Below are 15478 nucleotides of genomic sequence, written 5' to 3' on the forward strand. Positions count from 1 at the left end.
ACCGTTGGCCCAGTTAGTCCATCTCAGTTAACACAGCAGACAACTCTCAAGGCTGATGCAGGGGGCTCTGCCAAGCTGCTCCCCTTGGGCCCGAGCCCAAATCTGGCCTGTTCCCTCTGCGCGAGGTGCCCCAGGCCCACTTGCTCCCCTCACTCACCTTCCAGGGGCTTGACGATCTGCAGCTTGTCCGGCAGATAGGAGAGGGAGCCGAGGGAGAAGCTGGAGGCCCCGGTGTGCTCCGAGCTGCCCGAGTAGTTGGTACCGGTGGACAGGATGCTGTCATTGGGCGTGAGGAAGCCGCTGGAGCTCTCCACGTCCCCAGCCAGTTGGTTCAGCTTCTGCTCACGCTCTGTCTCGAAGAAGGAGCGCTCCGAGGCGTGGCTCTCCTGGCGGGCGGACAGACGCTGCAGTGCTGCCTCCAGGTCATGCCTGCCTGGGGTGCCCGGGGTGCCCCGCAGCTTCTCCTCACCCCTGCCGCAGGGAAGCAGGAGATAGTTGGGATGGGCCCCGAAAGCTCAGCCCTGCAGCCGGGTGTGCCCTGAGGAGGGCCAAACAGTGCCCTGGCTGGAGCACCCACACTGTGCCCCTGGGCACCACCCCAGTGCAAGGGGCACTCACACCATGGCCCAGGGGGTGAGAAGCTGCCTCAGCTGACTAGTGCAGTCATCATCTATGAGATAGACCCTTCCTCTCCATTAGCCCCTCGCTGGGTTGGGTCCTGGCACCAGAGCCAAAGGGGCCACCTGCAACGATCTCACATGCCAGCGACACCCCACTGGGGCACAGCCAGACCCAGCCAGGCTGCTCCAGTCCCCTGTCGGGGGTCCTGCTCCTGACACACCAGTACATCATCAGCTAGGGGACCCAGGAGAGCACCTCTCCGGAGAGCCCAGCAGGGGTTAGGTATGGGGTGGGTGTGGATGTTTGCACCCCCGCCGTCCCTCCCCAGCACAGACTTTTCGGGGGGAAGCATGGAAGCTTCAACTGACCCCAGCCCACCGGTGCACGGCACCCACCCTCCCAGCTGCCGGGGGGGGGGACACTTACAGGCCGCTTTCCAGGTTCTCCAGGGCCAGGCTGGCGCTGTCTGACCCGTAGTAGCTGGTGCGGGGCGTGCTGACCCGGCTGCACCCTGCCGAGGGGAGAGCTGAGGACGGCTTGGAGCTGGGCAGGTTTTGGGGTGACTCCGCACGCGACTTGGCTTTGACTGCCTGGTTCACGACCTTCACCGTCTCGAAGACCCGCTTGTAGCTCCTGGGAGGGGACAGTGCCCGTCAGTGGGATTCCCTGGCCCGGGCCTCTGGCCCTTCCCCCCACACCAGACAGCATCAATGGGGGGCTTGGCCACCCCAGGCCTCATCTGGGCCCAGGGGACACCCCCTCAGCCCCCATCCATCACATGGATCCACTCACGTCAGGTTCACTGCGTCCATAAGTTGCAGCTAAGCCTGTACCCTGGGAGACAGCTGGCTCCCCCGCCCCACGGGCCCAGCCCCACAGCGCGGAGGAGACTCACTGGTACTCCGAGGACGACGAGCTGTCGGCTCCTTTCCTCATGATCCCTTTGATCTCCGCGGCCAGCGAGTCCTGCGGGCAGAGAGCACATGGCGTCCCAATGGGGCCGGCGAGGGGAAATGCCAGCTGCCAGGCAGCCCGGAGCCAACCACCCCTGGGCACCAGGACCCAGAGCTCAGCACAGATGTGCCCAACATGCCACACTCGTGCATCCCTCTCATCCCTGCAAGGCAGGGCCATGCCGGCTTCCCCTGGGGCTGGTGCAACAGGCCCGGGCAGTTCAGTCACGCACGTGGCACAACGCCCGGCTCACCCTGGGGCAGCAGCCCCCAGGAGCACAGCTCCAACGCGCCCAGCACTGCCAGACCCACATGCGGGACCCAGGATGGGAGTCTCCCCGTGGCGGTGCAGCCCAGTGCCCCACGGCTGTACTCACCAGGGGCAGCAGGCTGTAGCGATTCAGGCTGCTGCTGGGGAGGTTCCGGGTGCGCAGGCCTTTGATCTCCTCCTGGGCCTCGTGCAGCATGCCCTCGCACTCGGCGTATTTCTCCTGCAGGTCCTGCATCTGCGCGGGCACAGGATGGGGGTCAGGGCGGGGGGAGCAGGGCCTGGCAGCCCACCACCCTCAGCATGGCAGCTGTGCCCACATACCACGCTTTGTGCTCCCCCACCCGCAGCGCTTAGAGAGCGAGTCTGGGCCTGCCCAGAGATCAGGCTGGTGGATGGAGCAGCAGCGGCTGAGCGCTGAGCTCTGGGGACTCAGCACCGCCCTGCCCAAGGGACTCACCTCAGTGCGCAGGTTCTGCTGAGACGCCTTCGTCGCGGCCAGATGCTGCTGCAGCTCCTCCAGCTCCACGCCGTACTGGGGGAGACACAGCAGGTCAGGGCGGCCGCCACCCCCACACTCCAGGGAGAGGCCCCAGCAGCCAGCCAGACACAGGGCGCTGCCCGGCCCCGGGTCAGGCACTCACCGTGCGGCACTTCTGCTGCAGGTCCACGATCTGGGCCAGGAGCTGGCTGATCTCCTCCTGCTGCCGGGCCGTGTCCTCGGTCTTGCGGGCCAGCTCCTCGGAGAGAGAGGCCACATGCCGGCTGGCTTCAGCTGGAGGGAGGGGGCAGGAGATTAGCTACTGAGCAGGGATCCAGGCCCATGGGGGCACCTACCCAGCCTGGCCATGCCCCATGGAGACCTGGGGTGTCTGAGCTGGGGAGAGCTCACAGCCATGCATGGACTGGCCCCTGAAGGAAGGCCACTGCAGCCCCTCCCCAAAGAGCCCCCCCGACCCGGCGCCGACGTACAGAACTGTTCCACACAGTCCAGCATCAGCTGCTGCTCCTGGTCCTCGTACTGGCAGGTTTCTGTGGCGATGCTGGTGGCCTGGGGGAGAGATAAGGAGCGTTAGCCACACTGTGACCAGCCCACGCCCACGCCGGCTCCACAACACGTCCCGGCTCTGCAGGGCTTCCAATGGGGAACAGCCCCCGGCTCACCTGCAGCACCAGGGCGGGAGCAAGGGGGCTCAGCTGCCAGCTAGGGGTGGGCAGGGAGGGCGGCTGGGACAGAGCTCCCTTGGGGCCAAGGATCCCCCACCCGCCAGGTCACCGGCTGCCTGTTCCTATGAGCCACAACCACCTGCCTCGGCCATCGCGAGCCCAGCCTGGCCCAGAGCACCACCATCACCACCCCTTGCCAGCCCAGCCCGGCCCAGAGCACAACCACCACCACCACCCCTCCTTGCCAGCCCAGCCCAGCCCAGAGCACCCCCGGCCATCGCCAGCCCAGCCTGGCCCAGAGCACCACCACTACCACCCCTCCTTTCCAGCCCAGCCCAGCACAGAGCACCCCCCCACCCGCCTCGGCCATCGCCAGCCCAGCCTGACCCAGAGCACCACCACCACCACCCCTCCTTGCCAGCCCAGCCCAGAGCACCCCCGGCCATCGCTAGCCCAGCCCGGCCCAGAGCACCACACCACCCCCGCCCCCCACCAGCCCAGCCCGGCCCGGAGCATCCCCCCACCAGTCCAGCACAGCACAGCCCACCGTGGCACAGAGCACACACCACCCCACCCCAGCCAGCCCAGCCCAGCTCGGTACAGAGCACCCCGTCCCCCAGCTCTCACCTCCGAGCGCAGCTTCTGGTTCTCTTCCTCCAGGCCCCTGAGTTTCTGCTGCAGGACGTCGTACTGGATGTGCTGCTGCAGGGACAGGGAGGATTCGTTCCGCCGCAGCCTGGGGGGCAGAGGGGTCGTGAGCAGCCACAGCCCAGGCACCCAGCCCCCTCTGTCACTGGGCAAGGAGGCAGCCCGTACAGCTCCACAACCCCTGCCCCCGGGAGGGGGCAGCATCCCGGAGAGGGGCCCACAAACCCCCAACACCACTCGGAGATGGGCCAGGCCCCATGCGGGAGGAAACGGGACCCAAGGCCCTTCCTGTACCCAGCTGATGGGAGAAGGCGGCAGAGCCGCTCCGGTCTAAGGAGCTTCCCCTCAGGGCAGGTCCCAGCTGAGGGCAGCTCCAGGGCCAGAGGCTTTAGGGTTCAGTCACTGAGCCCGGGAGATGGGGGCCCAGCTGCAGGCCAGGCAGGACGTGGCTCTGTGGAGCGAGCAAGGCACGAGCCGTCCTGCAATGAGCTAGCTAAGGACAGTCTCCCCCCCAGCCCCAGCCATAGGAGCAGGGCCCCCCGGGTCACTCACGGCGTGGCAGTGACTGTGGCCGGCTCGCTGTCCTCCACGGTGTTGGTGTAGAGATGGAGCAGGTCATCCCGCATGGAGACCTCGTGCCGCAGTTGGGCAACCTGGGAGGAGATGAGAGGGGAAACTGGGCACATCAGGCGGTGAGGCATGCTGGGCAGGGTCCCCGGGGGGCTCCCACTCATGTGGGGGAAGCAGCTGGGCCAGGTCACCAGCCTGACCTCAGCCCAGGGTGGTACCAATACATGGGGCCCCTGCACTGCGCCCCTCTAAACTCTCCTATCACATACAGTTGCCCCCACACTGGGGACACTGCAGATGGGATGGGCCCCAGGGGGCAGGGCTGGGACAGGCTTGCAGGGCAGCCTGGGGGAAGCTGGCTCACTGGCTGGTACGTGGAGCATGGGGGCCCTGCTTCCCACCCGAGCCTGTGGGGGGGCCTTTACCTCCTCCTTGGCCAGCTCCAGCTGCTCCTCCAGGAGCTCATTTCGCTCTGTCAGGCTCCGGTTCTGCTTCAGCAGGGACTGCCCGATCCGGGCCGCGAGCTCCAGGTCCCGCTCCTTCTGTGGGGACGGGGGGAGGGGACAGGCTGCTGTTAACTGGGGCAGGCAAGCAGGTTCCCATCCCACCCCTAGACTGGCCCCTCTCCACCTTACCCAACCCCCTACCCCTTACACACTTCCTCCCTCCCCACCCACATCTGACCCCTCCCTGCCCACTGACCAGTCTCCAGCCCATCCTCCCAGAACTGCTGCCCCATGCCCACGGCCCTCTTATCCCAAGCCAGGAGCCTCATGGCATTTCTGACCCAGCAGGGCACCATATGGGTTTGCCATCACCTCTGGGGACGAGCAGAGACCTCAGCCAAAGAGGAGGAAGCAGCTCCACCTACCTCCTCCAGCAGGCTGGTCACCGCGTCAAGATCATGGTAGGTTTTTGTGATCCTGCCGACCCGCTCGGAACAGAGAACTATGAAACAGCAAGAAAGAAAGAGGGTTGGTTCCCCATCACATCAGCTCCACCAGCCCTCTTCATCTAAGGATCACCAAGCCTCCTAGCTCCCCTGGAACCTCCCACTGAAATGCAGCCATCTCTGGGGTGAAGCTATCAGCTGCCCAGCCACTGCAAACTACAGCTTCAGGACAGGATGTGCAAGAGCAGGAGTGCCCAGGGAGGCAGGAAGGCGATCCCTGGGGTGCATCTTGGAACAAGGAGAGGGAAGCCAGTGCTCCCCCACAGCACGCTAGAAGCAGGTGGTGTTCAGTGAAACAGAGGGAGGAAGGGTGGTGCAGTGGTTAGGGCACTGATTGGGGACCAGGTTCGAGTCCCTGCTCTGCCACAGGGCCGTGTGTGCTTGGTCCAGACACTTCACCTCTCTGTGCCTCAGTTCCCCATCTGTACAATGTGGATAACAGGGCAGGGTCTGAGAGGATAAATGCAATGAAGATTGTGCTGTGCTCACACACCATGGGGATGGGGGCCAGAGTCCATTTGTAACTGAAGAGAGGGAGCATGTTATTTGTGCAATGCACAGTTTGCCTGTGGAACTCACTGCTGCAAGGGAGACCAAGAGCTTGGCAGGGAACAGATGTTAGATGTGGCTACTAGGAACCTCCGTCGCAGATTAAGACAGATGCTTGTACAAGGATCTAACCCCTCACACCCTGATGCCGCTGACTTGGGGTGGGGGGGGGTGTTAAGGAGATGGGTCCCCCATGGGCAGGTAGCTGAGCAGAGGGGTCATGGCAGGAGCCACCTGCCAAGGCCTCAGCAAAGCCCAAAGTTAAATAGAACCTCCTGCCCCCCTCAATGTTCTTCCCCTACACACACTTCACTGGTGGAGCTTGGTTGGTTCCCCCCGCCATCCACACACACACTCCGGATGCTGCGCTCAGCTGGGGTGTCAGGCCCCCCTGCGGGACATCGGTCAGACCGAGCTCAGTGGGGCTGGAGGGAATGGAAAAATCCAGGCCGCGGAGACGGGATTGGAAGCGACATCCCGGCACAGGGCCAGGCCGGAAACTGCTCGGCTCCACTAGCCTCTATTTATAGCACTGCCAGGCTCCCCAGGCCACGCCACTTCCCATCCGTCTCCCGCCTGCCCCATCCCCCAGGAGATCAGTCGCCCTCGTTTCTCCCCGGACGGAGCCAGGGGCAGGGGCAGCCAGGAGACCTCACCTGGGTTCCAACCCGGCTCAGCTCTCTAGTGCAATGAGCTTTGGCAGGTCTCAGGCCAGCTCCATTGCCAGACCAGTGGGATGGGTGCAAATGGACACAGACAGCCAGTTCCCAGCCAACGGCCCAGCTCCCCCACCCCAGAGGGCCCCTGCAGCTAGAGGGATGCTCGCTGCTCTGTGCCAGCCCCATGGGCGCTCACCCGGCCTGCTCTGCCAGTAGGGGGACCAGGCGTCCCGATAAAATCAGGACCATCCCGATATTCAGGAGTTTGTCCCACATCACCCCATCTGCCAGGCAAGCCGGGAACGCCAGGCAGGACTCTACACGCCCAGCTGCTTGCAAAGCTCCCACTGCCTGGCCTGCAGAGGGTCCCAACTCTCGAGGGAGTGCCAGGCTCACAGAGAGGCTGGAGCAGAGGCCAAAGGGTAACTGAGGCAGGGAGCAGGCCCCACAGCCTCCCCTCAACCGCACGGGACACAAACCTGTTCCCCAGCAAGCACCTCCCCCAGCTCTGCTCCAGCGCCAGCCATCATGGGATCTCCCAGACCTCACACAGAGTTCGGGAGGCTCCTCTCTCTGGGGGCTGGGTCAGGATTGTCCCTGCTCTGTGCATGGAGAAACTGAGGCACCAAGCAGGGAATTGGACTTGCCCAAGGGAACAGAATCAGCAGCCAGGAGTTGAACCCAGGAGTCCTGGCTCCCAGTCCCCAGCTCTCCCCACCCTCCCTACCCAGAGATCCACCTCTCCCTATCCTGCAGCACCACAGAACGGCCCAATCTCCCAGCCAGCCAGACCAATTCCTGGCATAGCCCCCCATTAGAGACCCCCTCGGCTACACCCCGCTGGATCTCAGCACGAGCCAGCCAGGCCGATCGGCCCCTTTCTGGCCTGTGCTTGCCGCCATCCCTGACACCTGCTGCCCTGAGCCCCCAGCCCCCCAAGCTGCTGCAGAGCAGAGAGGTGCCAGCCGAGCACCAGCCCTGCAAGCTGCCACGGGCCCAGGCAGACGTGGGCAGGTTGCCTAAGCAACAGTCACTGCCTGCCATGCTGACATTAAGTGGAGCCAACGTGTCCTCAGGACCTTCCTAAGCAGCAGCAAGGAGGCTGGACACAGCCAGGCGCAGGGGAGAGACGCCCCAGAGAGGCAGGCAAGCAGAAGGGGCCTGCACCATGGCGAGGGGCCGGGGGCTCTGACCCACCAGCACTAGCTCTGCTGACACCGCCAGGAAAACCTGCCAGGGCGCATGTTGGGCTCCTGAGGGAGGAGCTAGAGAAACAGGAGGCGCCCCACCAAGGGGCATTGGAGCCAGGACTCCTGGGTTCTATCCCCGGCTCTGAAAGGGATGTGGGCTCTAGTGGTTCCAGGAGGGGCGCTGGGAGCCAGGACTCCTGGGTTCTATCTCCGGCTCTGAAAGGAACATGGGGACTCTAGTGGTTCCAGGAGGGGCGCTGGGAGCCAGGACTCCTGGGTTCTATCCCCGGCTCTGAAAGGAACATGGGGGCTCTAGTGGTTCCAGGAGGGGCGCTGGGAGCCAGGACTCCTGGGTTCTATCTCCGGCTCTGAAAGGGATGTGGGCTCTAGTGGTTCCAGGAGGGGCGCTGGGAGCCAGGACTCTTGGGTTCTATCCCTGGCTCTGAAAGGGACATGGGGGCTCTAGTGGTTCCAGGAGGGGCGCTGGGAGCCAGGACTCCTGGGTTCTATCTCCGGCTCTGAAAGGAACATGGGGGCTCTAGTGGTTCCAGGAGGGGCGCTGGGAGCCAGGACTCTTGGGTTCTATCCCTGGCTCTGAAAGGGGCATGGGGGCTCTAGTGGTTCCAGAAGGGGCACTGGGAGCCAGGACTCCTGGGTTCCATTTGAAAGGTTATCACTGACTTGCCAAGCAGACCGTGGAGACAAAGCATCCCAGCTGCGTGCCTCGGTTTCCCCACCTGTTGAGCAGGGACTCTGCCTGGGAGGGGTGAGAGGATCAGCAAGCAATCTCTCCGCCCAGAGCACTAAACCCAGCTAAGCCCGGCTGACACAGGGCCCGGGGTGCCTCTAAAATGGGTTAGCAGGAGAAGCTCAGAGATCCCACAAATCCCATTACGTTGCCCTGGTCAGCGGTGACGTAATGACGGCGCGTTGCCATAGCAATGCCCCCACACCCCCTGATGCCCACCCCCGCTGACCCTCAGAAAAGCCTGTCTCATTCCACCCAGCTGCTGTCTTGTCAACAACCTGGCTAATCCCGCAACGCGGCGCCCCCATCCCCGCCCCCGCGGGCACCGCGCCCTGCTCCCGACACCCGGCCCGCGTGCAGGCTGGCACGTCCGCATGGCGGGCGGGGGCAGGATCCAAGAGGGCGGCCCCCTCGCCCAACAGGGCCTCAGTCTCTGCAGCAGACCCCCCAGCACCTTGTCAGGCTGCTGAACCATAATTGGAAATAATTAGAGCATGAACTTCGTTAAGGCATAAGTGACGGGCCATGGGCTGCTGCTGGGGTCTGCAGGCTGTGTGGCAAGATACAGACCCACCCCCCAGATCGGGAATGGGCCAGGCATAGGGTGGGTGCCTGCCCCAGCAGTGGGAGCCCCAGGGGACCCAGCCCCTGGGGATAGATTCGCTTGTCAGCCATTATTTGGCAAGAGAAAACCATCAGGCTTGGGAATGCGAAAAGTCGGATACCGAGCCCCATCCCCTGGCTGCACCCTGCCCCCCCAACTCCAGCCCTGCCCCCGCAGCCATGTCAAGATCAGCTGCTCTCTCCCCCACTGCTCCTCCAGCTCTCAGCCAATCCACACCCCCAAGGAGCCCCTGGGCCTGCGCTCTTGGGGGAAGGACGATCTTCCTCCTTGGGGTCATGGAGATACCACTGTAGCCCCCCAGCCAAGGGTCTAGGGCGCCAGCTCAGAGCTCTGCATTCACCGCGTCATCCTGACAGCACATTTCCCCCCACTCACCCCACCCCTGAGCCCCTCAGCAGTCGGGACCCAGGGGCCTTCCACCCCAGGCCCCGTGACCCCCCAACAGCCACCCTGCAGTGAGCCAGAGGGGGGACCAGGGCAGCGGCTGGGCCCCACATGATGCCAGCCTCCCAGCCAGGTGGCTGGAGTGGGAATGTGAGTGCATCCTGCATCCCCCCCAACATTTCCAGCTGGGCTGCCAGTGCCAGCACCAGGAAGGGGCCCCCCAGCCTTATCGGAGAAGGGTCTGGGAAAACCTGGCACTCCCCGGGAGGGGGAGCCTTCGGCTGGAGGGCGGCCCACAGCCCCTGCTACTCTCTAGGGCCAGTCGGTGCCACACACACCTCGCCCGGACGACACGGTGCCCACCCTGCAGCCAGCAGCCCTGGACAGATGCAGGGGGCACTGCCCAGGCATCACTGCCAGCCCAAACCCTTGGGGAAGCAGCAGCTAGGCCGGATGGACCCCACTTGCCACCCACCTCTACCAGAAGAAAGAGCCCAATAGCATCCGGCGGAAGACGAGGCGACAACGAACCGGAGCAGCCTCCTGCCTGGGGAGGGCAGACGCCCAGAGCAGTTCAGAGGCTCTCAGACCCGCTCCATGCCTGCAGCACCTGCTCTATGAGAGATGGCTCCAGCCCAGGAAGCTGCCCCACAAGGGGAGAGCAACAGGGGGCACCCCACCCCGAGGGGCTCTGGCACGGCACAGCTGAGCCACCGAGGCGCTTCCCTCCAGGCGAGGCTGGAAGCCAATAGTGGCGGGCGAGCAGCGGGCAGCCACCCCGTGAACACACTGCCCATGGGGCCAGGCGCACCAGGGCCACCGCAAACTCACAGCGGGAGAAATCCAGGCACCAGACAAACCATCCACGCAGCACGACCAGGCACTCACCCCAGCACATCACCCGGGCAGGCCCAGCCACGCCGGAGGGGCAAGCTGCAGCCACCCTGGCCAGGGCAAAGCACACGGCACAGCCCCCGGGATGGGGCCTGGGGGATTTAACTGTAGCCAAGCTGGGGGGTTACATACAGCAGGGCAGGATCACCGCAGAGCACGACGGGGGCTCTGAAGGTCAATGCTCCCACCACCCCCAACTCGCCCCGGCTCCCACCTTCCTCCAGCTCGTTAGCGATCAGATCCACGGGGCTGTCCAGAGCCGGGCTCCCGGGCACCTCATCGTAGGCTGCAGGGCTGCTCCAGAACTCCATGGCCTGGGGCCCGCGGAGCCCCCCACCCTCGCACAGCGCAGGGGGAAACATGCAGCCAAGCCCCAGCTCCCGGAGCAAAGGGGTGCAGCAGCCTGTTAGCAAGAGCAGCTGTGCAAGGGGGGGCTGGGGGTGTGTGTCAGCCAGCCCAGCCCAGCCCAGCCCAGCCCAGCTCCCTGCCCCTGCCCCTGCCCCTGCCCCTGCTCCTGCTCCTGCTCCTGCTCCCTGGCAATGGTCCCCCCACTGCTCTGCCTACCCCTATTTATAGGGTCTCCCTTGTTTCTGCACCTGGCTGGGCACATCTCATTCAAGCCGAAAGGGGGGGGAGCACAGACTAGACCATCTACATGGAAAGGGAGGGTGTCCTGTTTAGAGAGACACAGGCACTGCTGGGGATAAAAGGCTCACGGATGGGGGGGCAATGCTGGGGTTAAGCCTGCATCTGTGGGAGTGGCTATGGGGGGGCCAGTAGGAGCTCCCCCCCCTTCCCTGCAGAATGGATCAGCTCTGACAGAAGCCCGTTGTTCTGCAGCTGCATCCTTCTGCAGTGACACCTGGCTCGGAGCAGCCCCTCTTTGGGGGGGGCAGGAGCTGGCCCCCCCCCCCATATGCCGACTGGACAAGGATCCCCTGCTGCAGCGCCAGCCCCTGGAGGCCAGTGCAGCCGCAGGCGTCCCCTGGGAGCCAGGGGCAGGGAGGGGGCAGGGGCTGCCCTCCCCAAGGCCAGGCTGTGAAAGGTCCCCAGATTGGAGGGCTCTGCGGACTGAGGGATCGGCCTGGAGCTGTTTGAAAATCTGACCCTGACCGGACTCCTCTTCTGGCCCCACAGGAGGGACCAGGGGCTCAGGGGGTCCTGCTTCCTGGATGGTTCCCCAGTGCTCAGGGATGTCTGCTGAGCCCACCCCTACTCCATGCCAAGAGGAGGGGGAATCCCGGGCCAGACCCTGCAGGTGGGTCCCTGTGCAGGTGGGGGCTCCGAGTTGTTGCTTTGGCGGGACACAGACAGAAGCTGACGGCTGGTGTCAGAAAGGGGGAAGCATGGCCCTGTGGGGCTGACAGTCCTGCTGCCCGGCATCTGCACCCCCCCACCGCCTGGAGCTGCATGACAGCAGCTCCCCCATCCCTGCCCAGTACGCACCTAATGAACCAGGGCACTTGGGGCTGATTCTCAGCCCACCTGCCGCATCGGCTGCACCCCGGGAGCAGAGCTCCTCACCTGCCCAAACCTGCAGCCTTGAGGTGGGACGGGGAAGCCTGTGAGGGTGGGAGGTGCTGGGGGAGTCTGGGGCCCGTGCACAGGTCTCCAGCCAGTACTTGGAGCATAGGGGTCTCTCCCCACAAAGGGAGGTGGGTGGGGAACTCTAGTCCAGGGGCTGGCAACCTTTCAGAAGTGCTGTGCCAAGTCTTCATTTATTCACTCTGATTTAAGGTTTCGCGGGCGGGTAATACATGTTAATGTTTTTAGAAGGTCTCTTTCTATAAGTCTATAATATAGAACTAAACTATTGTTGTACGTAAAGTAAATAAGGCTTTTAAAATGTTTCAGAAGCTTAGTTTAAAATTGAATTAAAATGCAGAGCCCCCAGGACTGGTGGCCAGGACCTGGGCAGTGTGAGTGCCATTGAAAATCAGCTTGCAAGCCGCCTTCGGCACCTGGGCCATAGGCTGCCTGCCCCTGGCCTAGTCCATCGAGGTGGTGGGCTGGGGGCAGCAGGGGCCACACGGGGCAGGTAGCAGGGGAGGTCCATGCTGAGAGGCAATGGGAGGACCTCCCATCTTTACCCCAAATGTGCCACGTGCACTCTGGGAGTTGGGGGGTCCTGTGACCTGGCCCAGACAAGTCCCTGATTTCCTACCACTCAGGTTCTTCTCAGCTGCAATGGTTTGAATCCGGGCCTGTCTCACGAGCTCCAGCCCCAGAGCAGCGATGCTACAAACCAGCCCTCAGCTCCCAGCCTCAGCTCAGGTGGGACCAAGCTTTTTGGGTGGGAATTTCCTTAGTCCTGAGACGCCCCTTGGTGCTGAGGGAGGTGCTGTCACCTGGGGCGGGGGGCGGGAACCCTGCACAGCCCATCTGCTCGCTGCTATGCTCAGAGCTGGGGACCTGTGACGGCGCTGCTCCAGCCGGCACGGAGAGTCCCATAGGCAGGCCCCAGGCCACGCGCTGTCTGTGCCCATGGTGCCCCACATCCCCTGGCTGGCTGGCAGCTGTAACTGGTCTGGCTCCCTTGGCAGCTCTGCCATAAGCACCGTTGGGTGAAGGCAGCAACGAGGCCCAAGCAGAGGGAGACTTGAATAATTTATGATGGTGCTTTAATAATGGACGAGGTGCAGGGGGGAAACTGCACTAGCAGGGGTTGCAAGCACCACGGGGGGGTCCAATGGAGCACGGGCAGGGGACGCAAGCACCACGGGGGGGGTCCAATGGGGCACGGGCAGGGGACGCAAGCAAATCCAGTGAGACAATGAACAATGGGCCAGCTCCCGTCACAGAGCTGGTCACACGGACCCCCCACGCCCGCTGCACTCCCTCTTGCTGAGTCTCAGGGCAGGGAAACCGGCCCAGGAACCCACCCAGCACCGAGGCTGGATTGCTCCTGCCCTTCACCCCAGAGTCCCGCCACTCCCAGAATTAACGCTCTGAACCAAAGAGAAACCGAGGCATAAGGCAACCTAGCAAAGTGACTTGGCCACGGAGGGAACCTATGGCTTCCAGCCCACCCCTAGCCCCCACTCCCCTCCCCCAGCCAGGACTGGCACCCAGCCGCTTTGCTCTAACCACTAGACCATCCCATGACTGGCTAGGTTCAGCGAGTGTCTGTGAAGCCCGTTTCCACGAGCGAGCCTCCCTCCTGGGCACAGACCAAGCAGCCAGACCCTTCCCCCCAAGGCGCAGGGAGCCCCCAGGGCGGATCCAGGGCCAGGCGCCCAGCGGGTTTGCACTCGTGGCCAGGGGAAGCTGGGCTGAGGCTCCCTGCAGCAGGGCAGGAGACGCAGCCTCTGCCTAATCCCACCCCCCCTCCCCCCGCCGCAGGGATTTGCTCCTCGGTTTAGGTCCCACAATCAGATTACATGGGGCTCGTTTCGATGGCAGCTTAATGGGCCAGGACGCGGGATCAAGGAGAGGAGCCAGCACCCCCTCCCCCTGCCGCCCCCAGCACACATGGACCGACGCGGCGGGGGGGGGTCAGAGACACGCAGGCAGCTATGCCCCTTGGTCTGGGGTGTCCCAGAGGGGTGGGGCTGCTGCCATCTGCACGAGGTCCCTTACCGGAGAGGGCCCGGTGGGACTCGGCAAACTTGGCTAAGTTCCCAGTGGCCCATTTATACTCTCTCCTCACCCCACCTAGACCTCCTCCTCCCTCCCACCTACAGTCCCTGTCTCCCCGTAATTCCCTCCCTGTCACCCCCACCCCGCTCTAATCTGCCCCCTCCCCCTTTGCTCTTGCAACACGTGGACAATAATCACAAACGAACCAGAGCTAATCCTGTCTGTGCCCCATATGGAACCTCTGACCCCAAAGCCCCCAGGGAGGGGGAGCCACCTGGCCCCATGGTGCTTCCTTTCCTGGCCCCCCAACTTTGCCAATCCCAAGGGGTCAAAGGTCATAAGTCCCCCTCCCCCCGAGAATGAGGGCTCTGTGAATGTACGTCCTGGTCCCGGAGTTCCAGCTCCTCTGTGCATGGGCTGCTCCAGGACTCCAGCAGCTGGGGGTCCCGCCTGCGGGCAGCGGAGCTGAGGGTCCCCCAGAGGGTGGCAGAGCTGGGGGTCCCGCCTGTGGGCGGCGGAGCTGGGGGTCCCCCAGAGGGTGGCGGAGCTGGGGGTCCCCCAGAGGGCAGCGGAGCTGGAGGTCCCGCCTGCGGGTGGCAGAGCTGGGGGTCCCCCAGAGGGCTGCAGGGGGGGGGGCAGCTCTTACCAGTTCAGGCCAGGCGGAGGTGACACTGAGTGGGGAACCACGCCCCAAACCTCGGCCCCAGGGCTCTGCCCTGAGCCCCGAATGGAACTGGAGTGGGTGCAGGGTGTGGGGCCCGCACAGCAGCCAGGCGCCCCATGGGAGGCAAGACACGTTTGGCACCAGCTGGTGGTGGCCTGGGTCCCATGGGGAGGCCTGAGCCTGGAGGGAAAGGCCACCAGCCCCTACCTAACCGGGGGCAGAGGGAGTGGGGGGTGCACCGAGGCTCCTCCTAACCGTCCTTGCTGTCCCCTCCTTGTAAACCCCCCTCACGCTCTGAGCAGCCCCCGATCCCAGCCCGCAGTGTGGGGGTCACTGAGAGAGGACGGAGGCTGCAGCTCTAAGAGATTCTGGGCCTGGAAATCCCCCCACTGCACCCGGGCAACCTCATTAGTTGCAATTAACTCCCGCATGGCTCTTGTGTCCTGGGCATGGGGGGAAGCTGCCCCCTAGCCCTGTGGGGCTGGCCCGGGAGGGGGCACCCCCGAGCCCGGCCCCCTGCCCTGGTTCAGCACCTCTGCCCCCCAGTGGGACCCCCAGTACCCAGCTCCCCCCACTGGCACTCACGGAAGTACTTCATGGTCTCCTCAATCTGCTGGGGCGTCAGGGGGGTGGGCGCCTCGGGGGGCAGCAGGGGCGTGTGCAGCCAGTCGTCGTGTTCGTACCCGAAGAGCGTGTCGGCCCGCAGGGTGTAGTGGGGTAGCTGCTCCCCCAGCAGGCTGATGATCTCCACCTCGGGGACATTACCGCAGCTACACAGGTCTGGGGGGAGAGGAACGGGGGGCAGTGAGGTGGGGAGGGGGTGGAGCTGGGTGGGAGGCCTGGGCTAGGAGGAGGGACAGCTGTGGGGCAGATTGAGGGGCACTGGCAGGGCTGTGGGGCACAGGGAGCCCAGGACTGGGATAGCAGGCGGTGTGGGTCGGGATTGGGAAGCACCGGCAGGTCTGTGGGGTTGGGGATTCTCAGGGCTTGGGGGGAGCCCAGGGCTG

General features: G+C 64.4%; 1 protein-coding gene across 3 annotated transcripts in view; it reads right to left on the reverse strand.

The window, feature by feature from the left end:
• Positions 1-15478, reverse strand: part of HAP1 (huntingtin associated protein 1) — a 34402-nt gene that overhangs the window by 6450 nt on the left and 12474 nt on the right. For 2 of the 3 annotated variants that reach the window (XM_050935216.1, XM_050935217.1), the window contains exons 1-12: positions 10443-10693; positions 5099-5175; positions 4653-4769; positions 4210-4310; positions 3637-3745; positions 2815-2893; positions 2487-2617; positions 2303-2377; positions 1952-2080; positions 1517-1587; positions 1048-1254; positions 158-471 (exon numbers count right to left, since the gene is read on the reverse strand). In XM_050935216.1, the coding sequence (XP_050791173.1) occupies positions 158-471; positions 1048-1254; positions 1517-1587; positions 1952-2080; positions 2303-2377; positions 2487-2617; positions 2815-2893; positions 3637-3745; positions 4210-4310; positions 4653-4769; positions 5099-5175; positions 10443-10590 (1558 nt within the window). In that variant the 5' untranslated portion in view covers positions 10591-10693. Of the gene's footprint in view, positions 1-157; positions 472-1047; positions 1255-1516; positions 1588-1951; positions 2081-2302; positions 2378-2486; positions 2618-2814; positions 2894-3636; positions 3746-4209; positions 4311-4652; positions 4770-5098; positions 5176-10442; positions 10694-15056; positions 15252-15478 lie in introns of those variants that run through there. The other variant, XM_050935218.1, reaches the window with a different exon arrangement.

This window comes from Gopherus flavomarginatus, chromosome 25 (genome assembly GCF_025201925.1).
Source record: "Gopherus flavomarginatus isolate rGopFla2 chromosome 25, rGopFla2.mat.asm, whole genome shotgun sequence".
NCBI lineage: Eukaryota > Metazoa > Chordata > Testudines > Testudinidae > Gopherus > Gopherus flavomarginatus.